The sequence below is a fragment of the Nicrophorus vespilloides genome, unplaced genomic scaffold, assembly GCF_001412225.1.
Source record: "Nicrophorus vespilloides isolate i.1.1-1 unplaced genomic scaffold, Nicve_v1.0, whole genome shotgun sequence".
NCBI lineage: Eukaryota > Metazoa > Arthropoda > Insecta > Coleoptera > Silphidae > Nicrophorus > Nicrophorus vespilloides.
The window spans coordinates 48982-66923 of NW_017097418.1; the positions used below are offsets into that span (position 1 = coordinate 48982).

The 17942-nt window shown below is 32.7% G+C and overlaps 6 protein-coding genes across 6 annotated transcripts; all 6 read right to left on the bottom strand.

The window, feature by feature from the left end:
* Positions 1 to 5011: 5011 nt before the first annotated feature.
* On the bottom strand, positions 5012 to 5646 carry LOC108560034 (proline-rich protein 4-like). The gene is made up of 2 exons (XM_017917461.1): positions 5635 to 5646; positions 5012 to 5575 (listed from the first exon to the last, which is right to left on the bottom strand). Exons 1-2 carry the CDS (start codon positions 5644 to 5646, stop codon positions 5012 to 5014), a joined length of 576 nt encoding a protein of 191 aa, XP_017772950.1.
* A 930-nt stretch (positions 5647 to 6576) lies between these two features.
* LOC108560035 (proline-rich protein 4-like) lies at positions 6577 to 9393 on the bottom strand. Its single transcript, XM_017917462.1, has 3 exons — positions 9382 to 9393; positions 8858 to 9322; positions 6577 to 7086 (listed from the first exon to the last, which is right to left on the bottom strand). The coding sequence occupies exons 1-3, from the start codon at positions 9391 to 9393 to the stop codon at positions 6577 to 6579; spliced, it is 987 nt and encodes a 328-aa protein (XP_017772951.1).
* A 2059-nt stretch (positions 9394 to 11452) lies between these two features.
* LOC108560037 (tetra-peptide repeat homeobox protein 1-like) lies at positions 11453 to 12103 on the bottom strand. The gene is made up of 2 exons (XM_017917463.1): positions 12092 to 12103; positions 11453 to 12034 (listed from the first exon to the last, which is right to left on the bottom strand). The coding sequence occupies exons 1-2, from the start codon at positions 12101 to 12103 to the stop codon at positions 11453 to 11455; spliced, it is 594 nt and encodes a 197-aa protein (XP_017772952.1).
* Positions 12104 to 13438: 1335 nt separating this feature from the next.
* Positions 13439 to 14109, bottom strand: LOC108560040 (MAGE-like protein 2). Its single transcript, XM_017917467.1, has 2 exons — positions 14056 to 14109; positions 13439 to 13997 (listed from the first exon to the last, which is right to left on the bottom strand). Exons 1-2 carry the CDS (start codon positions 14065 to 14067, stop codon positions 13491 to 13493), a joined length of 519 nt encoding a protein of 172 aa, XP_017772956.1. The 5' UTR covers positions 14068 to 14109; the 3' UTR covers positions 13439 to 13490.
* A 1247-nt stretch (positions 14110 to 15356) lies between these two features.
* Positions 15357 to 15936, bottom strand: LOC108560038 (MAGE-like protein 2). Its single transcript, XM_017917464.1, has 2 exons — positions 15933 to 15936; positions 15357 to 15802 (listed from the first exon to the last, which is right to left on the bottom strand). Exons 1-2 carry the CDS (start codon positions 15934 to 15936, stop codon positions 15357 to 15359), a joined length of 450 nt encoding a protein of 149 aa, XP_017772953.1.
* A 1550-nt stretch (positions 15937 to 17486) lies between these two features.
* LOC108560039 (MAGE-like protein 2) lies at positions 17487 to 17900 on the bottom strand (the record flags this gene model as incomplete). The annotated part of the gene is made up of 1 exon (XM_017917465.1): positions 17487 to 17900. A coding segment is annotated over one exon (414 nt), but the record flags the coding sequence as incomplete, so codon positions are not given.
* Positions 17901 to 17942: the final 42 nt, after the last annotated feature.

Here is a 17942-nt window from a genome sequence, read left to right on the forward strand (position 1 = left end):
TTTTTCTCCCGCTCGAAGGCTTCGTCTTCTGCAAGGAGTTGAGATTTACATGGATGATTTAGTGCGCGGAATAATTGGTATCTGATTATGCTCGTGGTGCTGTTCGTGCTATCAGTGTGTATTAATTGCAGGATGCAGGAAAAGCCACTGCAAGAGCAGCGGCCAAATGAGCGATGGCCACTTAATTGTTGGATGCTGAAAGGTGTAAATTAGGGAGCCGCTGAAAAGAGATGAGCGTCGCGCCGAAGCGAATGCGAGAAGTAAACAAAAACAAAAGGGAAAAGAGAAACAGACAGAAAGAGAGAGAAAAAGAGGATGAAGATCGAGCGCGCGCGCGACTTACCAGAGTCTTCATAAATAAGGCCGTGCAGGAATTCGAAGGATCGCAGGAATATAAATAAAATGAACGAAAAAAGAGAAGACGCGACGTCAACGAAAAAATAACAATAAGAAGTAATGAAACAAATCGGTGAAAGGAAAATAATATTAGCGAGAAACGAAGTAGACGAGGAAGGTGTTAACTCAGCGGACAGATTTATGAAGTCCATGTCCTGCGTGGACATAAATAAAAAAAAGAAGCGGGCGCGAATTAGTTTCGCATTCTTCGACCTCTTGAACTTCGCAACAAAAATTAACATATTTAATTGTCGAAAGCAATGCATCATCTCTTGCTGTCATCCATTGTCTGCTTTCTTCTTCTTATTATTATTATTCATACTGCAAAACCGTACCCACATTATCATATGTTCATATTTACTCTATTTTACACTATGTCTAAAATAACTCATCATCTAATATTAATTGACACTGACACATTGTTAAACAAAACATCAGATTAACTATTACGCCAATTTAAAATTTAATGTAATGTGTATAAAATTGAAGGTATGCATATTATGACAGCATGATAGTAATATTTAGGTAGTTAAGTTTTTGCAAATTACTTGTACAAATTATCATATACATATTGAATCAAACCTTATAACTTTCATTCATAAAGTATGTATGTTTTGAGAAATGGACATACATAAACATATTGGAATATGGTGTATACGCACCTTAATACAAATAAAACTAAAGATGAATTAGAAGAAATTCATTATATATAATCTCAGAGAATGAAAGTAATATGTTGTGATAAGTGTTTGTACAAGTTGAAAAGCACATTAAAATAAAGTAGAGAAGAAAATATTGATTCATTCTTGTATTGTTTATATACTGGGAGATCTTTTTGATGGAGTTTTTTTTTTTCATGAATGACAGATTTCCATTTGGTTTGTACTTGAAATGTAACAATTTGTTACAGCAGGATTACTGTAGTTTATCTCTATTTTTTTCAGTCATCGATGCGTATAGAGGATAATATTCGGATATAATTCGGATTTACAAATTAGACTGTATTGTATTTCATAATCCATTTTGTTTCAGAAGATGCTATTAGTATATAGAAAAATAATGTAAATGACAAAATGTTAAGTTATTATTGAAATGAGTTCGTTTTATATGGAACGATCGGTCATTTTCTTCTTTTTTGTCCCCTCTTTTCTTGAATGAGATTAAGTGTTTTTTTAGGGGGGGCGGCGGCTGGGGGTCCGGAATGACGATAAGTGAAATAAATTTTAAAAGTTTTCGCTCTGAAGGAGTCGCGATAACGGATTTAATGAAGCCTATCGTCTGTGAATGGTCGTGGGGGCAGCACAAAGAGGCGGCGGCAGCAGCAGCGGCGGCGGCGCGTAATTTATGGCGAGACGATGTGATTGTTGCATGCAGGAGGCTCTCTGCGGTCTAAATAAGGGCCGCTGTTGCCGCCACTGCCGCCGCCTCCCGTTTCAAATGCTCACGGCACGACCGCACCGACCACTTCAGAACTATTTCAGCTGCTACCTTGAAGACCGTTTTACCACCGAAATGCGCATAAATGGTGTCCAAATGTTACTGCTGTTCACGATTTATGAGACCACCTCGAATTATCCAAATCCAGGTTTACTATTCTATGAAAATCAAACTACACTAACTTAAATACTTTTAATTCAATATTAGAAAAAGTATATCAAAATAAATACATTAATATTTATAAATAATAATTAAATTATATAACATTATTAAATGTAAATAAGCATATTCAATATATAAAACAAAATATATATTTTGATCAACAAATATTTATTATTTTATTAAAATTTACTGATTTTCCTTCAAAAGTTTTCATTAATTTCAGATGAAAACCTATAAATAAATCGCATAAATTGTAAATTACAATAAAGTTTTAGTTTATAAATTTACACTTTCCATCTATGAGCATAAATAACAACCGCAAATGGGATCAACATTGAGTCTATAATATATATATATACGTGGAATGTATGACACAGATTTCTCTTAATTATAAAAAATGTTTCGATTCATGAAAGCGAGCTATGCAACTTTACAATCATACTAATTTAACCATTAATAATAAATAGAGTTAATTAATAATTTGTTTTGATTAATTTTGATTTTGACTCTAATATTATAGTTAATATAGCCTGTAGATAAAAAAGTAGGAACTGTATTATTTGATATATTTTTTACTTTAAAACATTATTTAATGTTAGAGAGAGAGATAAAATCAACCTTTTGATGTTATGAATTTTGGAACAAAGATTTCCATCATTCCTGAGATTTCGAATAATTTCCATTTTATTGGGTGCAATATTTTTTAGGAAATTGCTTTCATCCCTTTTTGTGTCCTTTCTCTTCTAGACAATTTTTTTACGCGTTGAGATTTTCCCTTTTCTTCGGTAAGAATGGATTGTAGTATGTGCGCGTGTGGGAGTTGCGACGGTGCCATAAAGACATAACTTTTGTGTGTGTACCCTTTGCAATTTTTGTGCGTTCGTTTCGCATACATATGGGTAAACAATGAGGTGAGCCGGTGGCGGCGTCGGAGTCCTGGTTGGTGGGGCCAGAAGAGGGGTAGGAGCGAGGGGGCGGTGGGCTGCTGGTTGCGAGGGTCCAAATAAAAGCCAGGCAATCTCCCGACCGATTTAATATCAGCGCAGTGACGGCTATAAATAACACTGTCTAACCGTTAGTTTTGGGAAGCTAACGACATTCCAGTCGTTATCAGACAGCCGGCAATATCAGGCACTAACGGGAACGGTTGGGGCGGCGGCAGCGGTGGCGACGGGAGAAGCGGCGGAGGAGGCGGCAGCATCCGAACGGAGGAGCCTCTCTCTGGCTGTCAACGGAGGGATTCCACAGAGGAAAGGAATGCGGATATTGCAGTTACACCGAGGGGCGCCGTTCCCCACGGCCAACATCCCCTTTCGGAGAGCCTACCCAACCCCTTCGCACAGCCGCCTTCGCAAAAACGTGGGGCTCAGCTTCATATTATAATTGGCTCCGGTAAATCACCGTTGCTACAAGCACAAACGTAGAAACAACCCTCATTGTTTTACATTCCTCATTTTAATCAATTTTCATTAAATACAATTTCTTTATTTTATTACATGTATTTTAAAACTCTTTTAATTAGATGATGCTACAGATATAGATGCTACAGCTCTAAGAATCCAAACACATAATCATCACACACTTTCCTTATTCAAACTTCCTCCCAGAAGCTGTCTCAGGCTTAAACTAAAAACAAAAATCCCATTCGCTCCAGCTAAGGTGGTGCAGAATCTCGAATCTGATGTTCCCATTTTCAATGATCTCATTCAAAACATTAGCCCATTCTTTCTGTGATGTTCCAATTTCTTGCTTCTATTTTGTAATGTGTTAATGTGTATTTATCTGTGTATTTTTAACTGGTGTTCCTTAAAATGTTAATCTTAAATCTCTCTAAATTTCTCTAAATGTGTACATTTTTAAATATGTTTCTCTAAAATGTCTATTTATGTTCAAAATCTCTTCCTGTTTAAAAAACGTTCTGGCTTACTCTACAAATATGTGCTTCTTATCCTGATAATGTAAAATATATATATTTTTTATCAAAATTTGTAATCCACAAACTGCATGCTGAAAGAGCTTAGGCTTAAGCAGTATGACTACTTATGTAAAACTCAAATATGTAAACCATTTCACATATAAATAATAACATTTGAAACTATCTTTTAGAATGGTTAAAATATTCCAATTTGCTTGCTTCTTGAAGAAATCTATAATTTAATAAGCTATTCACTCGTTGTCCTTATATACTTTACCATAAAACGTATTACAAATCAAAGTAGATTTCTTTCATAGAAAGGTGCGGGATATCATAGAAATAAGTGTACTATAACAAGTAGGTGTTTACGTAAACAAATCAGAAATTGTACTTTTAAAGTATGTTTCAGCAGCTCTACCTCAAATCCGGAAACCTATCACAAATACACGCTGAAAATATGCCTTGTTTCCGTTTTATTTGTTCACTTTTTTGCTGTGCGAAAAGTAGAGACAAACGCCGGACGGAAGAACCAATAAATTTTCCGTGCACAATAGAGGATCCTTTCTTCCATTTCTTCTTCGGTTGTTATTTCTTTTGGTGGTCGCCCGATGACGAAAACGAAAACGCAACGAGCGACAACAAATAAAGTAGAAGCGAAATGGGCCGTCTCGTTCCGGAAACAGGACGCGATAAACCGATCGAAACAAGAAAATAAGTAGTATTTTATTAATTTGCAATCGGGCAGGAATTTCCGTTATTTCACTTTCCATCCATCCGTCTCTTCCTCTCGGATATCCGCGGGCGTTTTAGAAAATTCCGAGCCGCTCGACCGATCGGCAAATTTCATTTTCCTTCTTATGGATACAGAAGAGAACGACGCACCGGTGAAAGGGGCCAACTTTCGTTTAGTGCAATTATTATAAAAAAATATATATATTTAATAACAAAAACAATAAAAAAAATCAACAAATAATTATTAGAAAGTAAATAACAGGTATAACAATGAAAGCAATGATTGTGATCATGATGAAGGATGAAAATGATTTGATATTATCAGTTTGTGCTCTTAAATTACTCGGTTCTTCGCTGAGTATCTTAAATTCAGTGCCAGCCATGACCGCCACCGCCGCCTCCGTGCTTTGGTACGTGGTGATAGACGTGCTTGTAAACTGGAACATGAACTGGGTACGGTTTTGGTATATGGACTGGATGATGTTTCTCGATTTCGATTTTATAGGGCTTTTCTACCGGATATGGGACTGGCTTCTCGACGGTAATAGGTATTTTCTTCTCGATCTCTTGTGGTACCAGTTTATAAATAGGTACAGCGATTGGTTGAGGTACCGGGATATGGACTGGGTACGGTTGTGGTACCGGGACTTTAATAACTTGAGGTACTGGTACTCCCACCGGATGAGGAACGGGAATACCGATCTTCTTCACAACTGGTACATGCACCGGTTTTGTATACTCGATGGTCTTAGTGGGAATTTCGTGATGCTCCTCAGTGTGTCCTCCAGAACCCAAATCATAGTGTTCACCACCTCCACCTCCGCCGCTAATATCCAGATGTCCTCCCTGGTCACCGCCCTGTCCTCCATCGTATCCGCTACTAGAAAATCCAGCATTCGCCACCGAAGACAACGCCACGAACAGGATAAAACTCTGTACAGATAAAATTGAAATCAATTCCTCATTTTTTATGTTAAACCTTCAACACTTACAAATGAATTCATAATGACTATGCTCGGGTTGATTGGAATGACGGTGATGGAAGAAGATGCGATTCGCAACTGATGCCGTTTGTCGGACTTCGTTCCGCTTTTATACAAGTGCTTTTAGGTGGGGCCGCGCCTCCTAGTGAAAGGCTAATCTGGAGTAAAACTCATAAAAAACAGGGAATCTCACATGGTCTCACGCGCGGTCAACATCCTTCCTCTGCCAACTAGGAAATTTCACATTCGAAACATACAATCAAATTAAAGAGAACAATGAGAAATTAGAAGGAAATAGCAGACGCTCACTCATGAATCTAATAATTATTAATTATACTTATTCCTTTCAACTATCTAACTTTTTTTTGTACAGAATTTTCCAAAAAAAAAATAAGAAGGAAATAAATTCCAATAGAAGTTTTAGAATAAAAGATAGTTATTGCACAGGTAACAAAATATTCCTGATAGATATGTAGAAATATGATACTGAACATATTTCTAATAATAATAATTTATTGGCCATCGTTACATAAGAAGAAGAGAAAAAAAGTACAGTTTATACATAAATAAATTTTAACATACAATAAAAAAATATATATTAATTGGCTGGCCAAAGGGCTAACATATTTCTATTATTATGAATTAATTACAAAAAATATTGGTCCATTTCGACTAAAGTCACGGATAGAAATTTAGAATATTTTTTATATGTTTAGATTCTTTCTTCATGATATTTATTTAGTTTAGGATATATTATTTCAATAATTTAGATTGGTTTTTGTCTAGGGACTGGGTATAAAATTGATTGCAATTTAGATAAAACAACAATTTATTTAGGATAATCTTAAATAACACTTACAAACATAACAACAACAAAATGACTAAATTACAATGAACTGAATATGTTTTGGTATGAGTTGCTTGAGATGTAATAAAGCAGATCATTTCAATTTACTGCCAACCGTGACCTCCACCACCGCCTCCGTGCTTTGGTACATGATGGTAAACATGCTTGTAGACTGGAACATGGACTGGGTATGGTTTCGGGACGTATACAGTATGATGCTTCTCAATTTCGATCTTGAAAGGTTTCTCTACTGGATAGGGAACTGGTTTCTCAACGGTAATGGGCACTCGTTTCTCGATTTCTTGTGGCACCAGCTTGTAAATCGGTACGGCAATCGGTTGGGGCACCGGGATATGAACCGCGTACGGCTGTGGCACAGGGACTTTAATGACTTGAGGTACAGGTACTCCAACTGGATGAGGAACAGGATAACTGATCTTCTTCACAACAGGAACGTGCACCGGTTTGGTGTATTCCACTGTACTGACTGGTATATGCTGATGCTCGTCGGAGTATCCTCCTGATCCTAAACCGTACTGTCCAGATTCGTATCCCGAGCTGGAGAATCCAGCGTTTACCACCGCAACCGCTAACGTCACGACAAGTGCACAAATCTGCAAAAGAAATTTCAATGTAGTTTAATCATTTCAAACAGATCGAGATACTTACGATTTTTTTCATGATTATGCTACTTGTTCTTGTGATGATGATGGATGTAGGTGCTAGACGCTACTGATGACTATTGCCAAACGCCGGTCGGCTTTTATACACAAAATTCTGATAGTTCGAAATATTCACGTTGATATTTTCTTAGAATGCAAAGACTGGAACCGGTATCGCCTTTCCAATGTGTATTACTTGACAACGCTCGTGTATAAGAAGTTACCTGATGTGATTAAAATTATGAACATTCACATTATAAAATTTAGATCAGATTTAACAATTATTTTAATGAACCATCATCATTCATTATACTTTTATTAATAAGCAATTATAAATGGAATTGGTAAGGTCTTTCGTATACATAAATATTAATATTGTTTGCTATGTAGCTATGTTTTACGTAATTTTTAAGCAAATTTTTAGATAATTTTGTATTTGATTTTACATGTATTACGAAAAGGACATATTATAGTAATATTGGACACATAAACTTTATTTCAAGGTTTCAAAATTACAATAAGTAAAGTTTTTTTTATTCACCATTTAATTAATCAATATATTAATCAATCTATGGCGTCTGGATTTTAATTAAAGTTTAATTAATATATTTATAGAATGGTATAAAACAAAATTCATATAAACGATTATATATAGAATAAATCATAACTATATTTTATCTATTATTTTATTTAGTAATTATTATAACTATATAAAAGTTAGCATAATGAAATATTCATTAGCCATTAAGTTTAATTGGAGTGCAAGTTGTTTTGGTTTTTTAACAAGAAATTATTTTGTAATTAATCTTATAATCTTTTAAAATTCACAAAAAAAAGATTAATTCTATCCGGACGCCCCATCCTTCACACAGGGACTTCGCTTATGTAAAATTGTATACATGACTACTGTCGTCATCGAATCTTAGTTTCTTTGTCCATAAAGGATTAATGTAATGCAACTCAACTATATTTCTTTTTTTAATTCAATTTTATCAGCAGCAAAATTTCATAGTTTTTATAAAAAAAATAAATAATTTGTATTGTCTGAAATTAAAATATATCCAAATCGTAAATTAAAATGATTAAATCTATTCTAGTTCATTCTAATCCTAATAGTTTGTCAATTTATTGAAGATTTTCTTCATATTTTGAGCGATAAAAGTAAACTACAATTTCATGTTTCTAAGACTCATTTAATATCTTCTTCATAACAAGCTTTTACTAATTTTTCTGTTTCTATGATTTATTCAATAAGATCTTTTGATTAATACATTTAAAACTAAAAACATCCAATTCCAAATTTGTTAGAAGTTGTAATAACGATTTATGTATTAACATCTTCTGATTTAAATAATAGATTAATGTATCTATCTAAATCATCACAAAATCAAGACAAAATTTAGTTTGATTGGTAAATATTGCTCATGATAATGTTAGTTATTTGTACCAACTTAGTAATCAATGGCTTTTTTTTTAAATAAGTATTATTTTAGTTTGTTCAAATAGGGTAGAAAGACTACGTTCAAAAGCCATATGGACCAATAAAAATTGTCATATAAAAAAATAAGTTTTTATTACAATATAATGCTTATAAATCTAGTAACAACAAGAATATTTCATTAAGGTACATTGCTATCATTTCTTGAACATCTCAAATTCAGTTCCAGCCATGACTTTGACTTTGACCATGACTTTTACCGCTGCTGCCTCCATGTTTTGGAACATGATGGTAAACATGTTTGTAAACCGGTACATGGACTGCATACGGTTTCGGTACATAGACTGGGAAATGTTTTTCGACTTCGATCTCGTACGGTTTCTCAACGTGGTACGGAACTGGTCTCTCAACAACAATCGGAACCTTCTTCTCGATCTCTTGTGGCACCAGTTTGTAGATTGGCACTTGAATTGGCTGTGGTACTGGTATATGAACCGCGTACGGTTGTGGCACTGGGACTTTAATGATCTGAGGTACAGGAATTCCAACTGGATGCGGCACAGGAATGCCAATCTTCTTTACAACCGGAACGTGCACTGGTTTAGTGTACTCGATGGTTTTGGTCGGAATCTGATGGTGTTCCTCAGTTTGCTGCTGTTCAGATCCTGAATCGTACTGTCCGCCACCATAATCGTAACTGTTGTAACCCGCTTGTACGGCCGAAGCTAGTGCCACGAATAATATAAGACTCTGCAAAATGAATAATTATATATAATAATCCTACGGGCACTGATCTGGAAAACACTTACGAATGAATTCATGATAACTACACTTGCAAACGATGGTTGTTGAAGTAGCAACGGTGTGCAACTGGTGCCTTATGTCCAGCCGGGTGCGGCTTTTATACAAAAATTTCTCATATGTTCGACATTAAAAGAATTTCTCAATGAGAAAACCGGTGTTTTCATTAGAAATTTTATTACTGGTGCTCATTACGAATTTGAATCTGCCTACTTAATTTGATTTTTAATTAATTCAAACGATACAAAACACAGATGTGTTATACTAGTTTATAGTAATATTTAAATTTATAAAATAAATAACTCAATTAACAACTTTTATCATATCTTATTTAATTGTATTTATATTCATTGTATTTATTATAAATTCTACCAAAATCTTAAAATACTTTACTTTATTTTAAGGAAAGACAGTGAAACATATCTGTATTATTATTAATATTTATTTAGTAAATATTTAGGAAAATTTTAAGTTCTAATTGAAATTATGCAAATAATAACTATCAACATATTTATAGTAATGCGGGTAAATATTTTGATAGCTTAAATATAATTACATTTTTTTTGCAACTATTACATTTTGGCCAATTAATCAATAAATGTAATTGTAATTACTATTAAATCTAAACAAACACAGAAAGAAAGAAGATTTTATTGCTTAACGTGACTTTCTAATTAAGGAAGTACGATTATAAGAAATACCGTTGGAGAAAATATCCTTGTATTATTAAATAAAGTCTCAAAAATAAATCGCTCTCATTTTAACATCTTTGGAAAGCATAATGTTGCGTATTTAAAAAAATAACTTAATCTTTTACTATTTTGATCACTGACGTTCATTGAACTACGATTAAAAATAAGAATGATCGAAAGGTTTTAAGTATTATATAAACATAGTAAATAACAAAAATAGTAGTATTATGAAGCAGAAATAACATATATTAATAATTTTAAGAATTTATTGATAAATAATAGGAAATAGGAAGTTGAATTCTAACATTTTTGCAAAATACGTTCTAATTTTTATAATTAATTTCTACTCGAAATAAATGGTTAATTCAATTTTCGTACAAACAATTGGTCAAAAATTTAGAAAGTTCACAATCACTATTATGTTTTTTGCAAAGACATCTTCAATCCAATTAATGCATTTTAATCCAATTAAAGCAACAATAAACTTTCTTATTACCGTGTTTTTATAACGTATGACCAATTTTATGATAACTTTATAAAACAACACTTTCCAGTAATTTTAATGATTTACTTGTTTATAATTGAAAGCACTTTTTGGCACGTGAATATTAATTAATTGAAGAAGAAATTTAAAACGTTTGCAAAACAAGTTTAAATTTTTATAAGTACATTTCTACTCAAAATAAATGGTTAACGTAATTTTCATATATACAATTAGTTTATTATTTAGAAAGTGTAAAATTGCTATTTTTTGCAGAGTTTGTGACATCTTCAGTTTGGTTTATGTACTTTTAAGTAATTAGTTATGGTTTACAGGTAACAAAAAAAAATGTAATTTACAAGAAGGTAAATTTTCTTGGTCACTGTATCAAAAACATTCCGTTCTGTTAGTATACATCGACGATTCTCAACCTATGGGTCGTGACCGAATATTGGATACATTATTAATGACAGCTGTCACCAAGTGTCAAAGTATCAGAAATTCTTGTAAGGTTTATATAATAGACATAAACGCTGAATTCAAGATCCAAGAAAGATTAAAAACAAATATATATATAAGTAATAACACAGAATTAAAAAAATCATAATAGTTTTATTCAAATAATTACCTCTTTAACAATTTTCCAAATTAGCGTTCTCATAAAAACGTGGTCAATAGTTCTTATAATTTACTTACGGAAAGTAAAAAAAAAAATAAGTATATATATTTTTGTTAATAAAACTTTAAATGTGGTAAATATTTTTATTATGTTTCTATAACAGACTTACAAACATATCAACAATAGTATTAACATATAAATGATGATGAATGAGATGATTTTGATGATAGTTATGAGTATCAAAATGGACTAAAGATACTTGATTGTATTTTCAAAGTATCTTAAATTCAATGCCAGCCATGACCACCGCTGTTTCCACCGCTGTATCCACCGCTGTATCCACCGCTGTATCCACCGCTGCTTCCACCGCTGTATCCACCGCTGCTTCCTCCGTGCTTTGGTACGTGATGGTAAACATGCTTGTAGACTGGTACATGGACTGGGTATGGTTTTGGTATGTAAACTGGATAATGCTTTTCAACTTCGATTTTGTATGGTTTCTCTACATGGTATGGAGCTGGTTTCTCAACAACAATCGGAATCTTCTTCTCAATTTCTTGTGGCACCAACTTATAAATTGGTACAGCAATCGGTTGTGGTACCGGAATATGGACAGGGTATGGTTGTGGTACAGGGACTTTAATAACTTGAGGTACTGGTATTCCCACTGGATGAGGAACAGGAATTCCGATCTTTTTTATAACTGGTACATGCACCGGTTTAGTATATTCCACAGTTTTTGTTGGGATCTGATGGTGCTCCTCAGAATATCCTCCAGATCCATAGTTATAACTTCCACCGTCGTATTCACCTCCACTTAAATCTCCAGCTAAAGCTGTTGCAGCAAACGCCACAAACAAGATAAAACTCTGCAAGAAAAAGATAAAGTCATAAAATGTCCTAATTATACTAATTATTACACTTACAAATGAATTCATGATTACGATTCTTGGATGTAGTAGTTGATGATGATGGAACAAGCTGCGATTTGCAACTGATGCCGTTTACTTTCGATTGACCTGCTTTTATACCCGAAATATATTTTCATTTAAAAGAAACATGTTATGTATATATACATCACTATAACAAAAACTACTGACCGGAACCGGATCACCACACCTAATATTATTATTTTGGAGATTTGATTACATAAAAAAAAAACAATTAAAATTTTATATTTAATTTTTAATCGATTCAACAAAATCTCACAAACAAAGATGTGTAGATTCCAGCAAATATTTAATATTACACATATTATTAATGGATATTTACTAACAACTACTAAATATACTAACCTGGACAAATATTAAAAAGAAGCCTATGATCTAATATTAAATTATTTAGATTTCGATATTTAAATATTTTACTGACATTAAAAAACAAACAAGCCATAAAGGCATTGGTTATACTGATTAGACAATATCACATTTCTGAATCATCATCAGGAAAAGAAAGAAATAAAGTTATTTCGACAAATTTTTAGTAAACGTCAATCTTGATGTTCCTCATCCATGTCTAAGTAGGTAAAAGAGATATAAAAGAGAAATTAAAAGTTTGTTAAATTTATATTTATTTCATCTAATTGCTTTTGTATCTGCGAATTTTAGTATTATGCAGTGTTTAAATTATATTATAGAATCCTCATTATTGTATAATATGATGATACTTTTTATTTCTTCGGGGAAAAAATGTTTGGTATACGTCTTGTTTGGTATAAGTTTACGAACGGATTAAGGACTTATACCAAAGTTCCACTGTACAGTGGTACCTCAATTAACGAACACCTTGCATAACGACTATTTCGCTTAACGAGCAAAATCTCATCGGATTACAGTAGTTTATATGAGGAAAACTGTTTCACTGTGCGAGTAATTTTGGAACGGATTATGCTGTTAAGCATGTTTTTTTCCTACATATTGTTATAATGAAAGTGTTGATGTAATGGAAAATAACCAATTTAATCCAAATCAAACATGATTTTAAAATAAAGTATTTTGCTAAGAAGAGTCTGAAGACTATAAAATTCTTTCATATATTTAAGAATAGCTAAGACTTTATATTTTACAATTTTATTGTATTTTATTAATGTTTTTTGTCAGTGAATTGTATTTTGTTAGTGAATTTTTAAATTTATATATAAAGAAAAGAAAATTGCAGATAAATGTATGATAAAATATTTTTTATTTCTCGTATAAAAAAAAACTTACAAACATAGTAACAATAGTATTAACAAAGAAATGATCATGAATAAGATGATTATGATAACAGTTTCAGTTCACATTTGTGACTAAAGATACTTCGATTTCTGTCATAAGTATCTTAAATTCAGTGATGGCCATGACCTCCGCTGCTTCCTCCGTGCTTTGGAACATGGTGGTAAACATGCTTGAAGACTGGTACATGTACTGGGTAAGGTTTTGGTATGTAAACTGGGAAATGCTTTTCAATTTCGATTTTGTACGGCTTCTCTACGTGGTATGGAGCTGGTCTCTCGACAACAATCGGGACTTTCTTCTCGATTTCTTGTGGCACCAACTTGTAGATTGGCACAGCGATCGGTTGTGGTACCGGAATGTGGACTGGGTACGGTTGTGGTACCGGGACTTTAATAATCTGAGGTACTGGTACTCCCACCGGATGTGGAACGGGAATACCGATCTTCTTTATCACTGGTACGTGCACCGGTTTGGTGTACTCCACAGTATTAGTTGGAATATCGTGATGCTCTTCAGAATAACCACCAGATGCATGAGTTTCCTCCTCGTATCCACCGCCACTTACGTCACCAGCATAAACTGCTGCAGTCGCCAACGCCGCAAACAAGACGAAACTCTGTAAAGAAAAGTAAATTTTGTATTTGCACTCTTTGCACGCACTGTTTCGCACTTACAAATGAATTCATGATTACTTCTCTTGGGGTGTGGATGGTGATGCTTGAACTAGCTGCGATTCGCAACTGATGCCGTTTACTTTCGGATGGCCTGCTTTTATAGCAAAATCTATAAGTGATCGTAATGCAGATATTGATCTTGTTTATTATTCAATGAATGGAACCATGCCCCTACTCTGATTACCTTGCACTTAGAAATAATATCGAATTACACAATTATTATAATACTTTCATTATAGTACAATGCAATTATTAAGAATCAATACAAAAATTTATTATAACAAATAGTTATATAATTAGACAATTTATTTAAATAATACTGCATATATCAAAGTTACAAATATAAAAATGAAAAAATCATATCAAATACTACAAAATTTCGGTTTAATATCGAGTATCCTATTTCAAATACTCATCTGAGTATAACGAAAATGAAATGCAACCAAAGAAGTAAATTTCAAATAGATTTGCACGTAAACATTTGTCCATTTACAGACGAGAGGCGGATATATCCGTCAAAAATTGAATTCATGGCGCAGTCATCATAAATTATATTGTCAAAGTGTAGTCCGCTGTAAGTAAAGATGACAAAAAATGGTGAAAATGGTAAATATATTTAAAAAATACACATAATATGTGTACACAAGCTTTGAAAATGATGTAGCAAGCCCACAATCAAAGACTTGTTTTCTCGTAGTCATTGGTTATGCGAAACGTCGCTCGTTAAGCGAGTTATTTACCTTACAATTTATTTTGATCGTTAAGTGAAATGCTTGTTATGCGAGGTTCCACTGTAGTTACAAACACTATAGATAGTTTTAAAGAAAATTAATTAGAATCACATTGCCTCATAGATAATTAACATAAGAAAAGCTACTAAAAACTAAATTTAAGTAATAATTGATTTTTGATGTTATTTTCTTTCCAATTCTAAGTGAAGGCTATGAGTAAATTTCTATGTTTTAATGAAATAAACTAAAATATGTAGTTTCTTAGATAATACACTTTAATAATTTCAAGAAATTACATTATTTTAAATAATAAGGCTGATGTATATAATAATAATTAAGTACAAAATAGTATATAATTATTAAAAAACCTGTCTTAACATAATTTGCTAGATTTCTTAAGAAAAATAAACTGAGATTCATATATAAAAAAATTATTTTATTATCAAACACTTACAAACATAGCAACAAATAATAAAAAAAAGTGATAATGGACGAGATGATTTTGATGATAGTTATGAGTAACAAAATTGGACTAAAGTTACTTGATTGTATTTTCAAAGTATCTTAAATTCAGTGCCAGCCATGACCTCCACTGCTTCCACCGCTGTGTCCACCGCTGCTTCCTCCGTGCTTTGGTACATGGTGGTAAACATGCTTGTAGACTGGTACATGGACTGGGTATGGTTTTGGTATGTAAACTGGATAATGCTTTTCAACTTCGATTTTGTATGGTTTCTCTACATGGTATGGAGCTGGTTTCTCAACAACAATCGGAATCTTCTTCTCAATTTCTTGTGGCACCAACTTGTAGATTGGTACAGCAATCGGTTGTGGTACAGGAATGTGAACTGGGTACGGTTGTGGTACCGGGACTTTAATAACTTGAGGAACTGGTATTCCCACTGGATGAGGAACAGGAATTCCGATCTTCTTCACGACTGGTACATGCACCGGTTTAGTGTATTCGACAGTATTAGTTGGAATCTCATGGTGCTCCTCGGAATACCCTCCAGATCCTAGTTATAACTTCCACTGTCGTATTCACCTCCACTTAAATCCCCAGCTAAAGCTGTTGCAGCAAACGCCACGAATAAGATAAATCCCTGCAAAAAAATACAATTTTTGAGTAAAATATCACATTTATACTCATGTTTACTACACTTACAAATGAATTCATAATAGCGATTCTTGGATGTTGATGATGATGGAACAAGCTGCGATTTGCAACTGATGCCGTTTACTTTCGGATGACCTGCTTTTATACCCGAAATTGAAAAGAGCTTGAATTCAACTTGTTATGTATTATACAAAAATTAATGACCGGAACCGCAACTCCTATTATTTATACCTTGTCCATATATGATTAATTATGAATGAGACTATTTATTAACAGTGAAATCTAAAATAAATGCGCATAATATAATTTATTTTTATATTTTTTGTGACAATTTTTATATCACAATTAAACATGTGTTTCCATACTTTCTGTTCTGAAAAGTTAGCTTAATATTACATTTGGACAAACTTCTTATTATTATTTGCAAAAATAATTCATACTGAACCTTAAATTATAATTTATTTTTTCAATATTTAATGCTGATAGAAATATATTAGCAATATTTATGACGGATGCAGAAAATCAATACATCAATAAATCCAAATTGGAATTTAAATAGTTGAAAAAATGAAAAAAATGACAAATAAAATGTGTACAGATAATTGTTTAATGATGAGACCATAGACAAATTTTATAATTTTACATTAAATACATTCTTTCAGTAATAAAATTATTAATTAATTTATATTTAGATTCAAAACATTTGTATTATTTTTTTATTGATCAATGATCAAAGTACACAAAAACAACTAATTTTACATGGCAGAATCTACGTATGCTGCGAAAATTTTAAAAAGCCAATAATTTTCCAATAAACTTTCATTAAGTACTTAAGAGCATCACAGAAGTTTAACTATAGGTTTAAGTGTGCCGTGGAAATTTAACTATAGGTGTCTTGAGACAAAAGAGGATGGTTGAAAACCAATGCCTTAGACATATATAATTGTAATTCAAGAATGTATTAAAACTTAAAGAAGACAAGTGATTATTATAAAAACTAAATATAAATATTGAAAAGTTATATACAAAGATGCATAAATTAGGTAATATTTTCGAACTAAAGCATTTAATATTATGAACATATTTTAATTAACATTCCAGTAATTTTAAACTTTCAATATTGAATTGTAATCATCTATTGAATTGAAATATTCTGCAGAGAAAGTAAATTGATATGTATCTAGTTTAACTTTTATAATAATGTTATTATATCAAACATATATAGTTAAGTAGAAATACGATGATGAAATCATTTCGAGTTAAATATTCGATACATATAAAAACTTCATTATAAAGGAAAGTTTATTGGCCCAATGTATCTTATAAGGTTTAATATAAGAATCTTTAATCAATAGAGATAGGCGTGTCACGTACAAATTATGGACTTGGTGAAAGTTATTATGTATGTTTTAAAAAATAAATTGAGATATGAAATAATATTTTTATTATTTTTCTATAACAAACTTACAAACATAGCAACAATGATATTAACATATAAATGATAACGAATGAGATGATTATGATGATAGGTATGAGTACTGAATTGGACTAAAGATACTTAAGAATTTCCAAGTATCTTAAATTCAGTGCCAGCCATGACCTCCACTGCTTCCACCGCTGCTTCCTCCGTGTTTTGGTACATGGTGGTAAACATGCTTGAAGACTGGTACATGGACTGGGTATGGTTTTGGTATGTAAACTGGATAATGCTTTTCAACTTCGATTTTGTATGGTTTCTCTACATGGTATGGAGCTGGTTTCTCAACAACAATCGGAATCTTCTTCTCAATTTCTTGTGGCACCAACTTGTAGATTGGTACAGCAATCGGTTGTGGTACAGGAATGTGAACTGGGTACGGTTGTGGTACCGGGACTTTAATAACTTGAGGAACTGGTATTCCCACTGGATGAGGAACAGGAATTCCGATCTTCTTTACAACTGGTACATGCACCGGTTTAGTGTATTCCACAGTTTTTGTTGGGATTTCATGGTGCTCCTCGAATACCCTCCAGATCCATAGTTATAACTTCCACTGTCG

Coding starts and splice junctions, on each gene's coding strand:
- LOC108560035 (XM_017917462.1), bottom strand. Junction 7,087..8,857: donor ACAAACATGTTTACCATCAT/GTTCCAAAACAT, acceptor TTTCTTTTGCAG/ATTTGTGCACTTGTCGTGAC.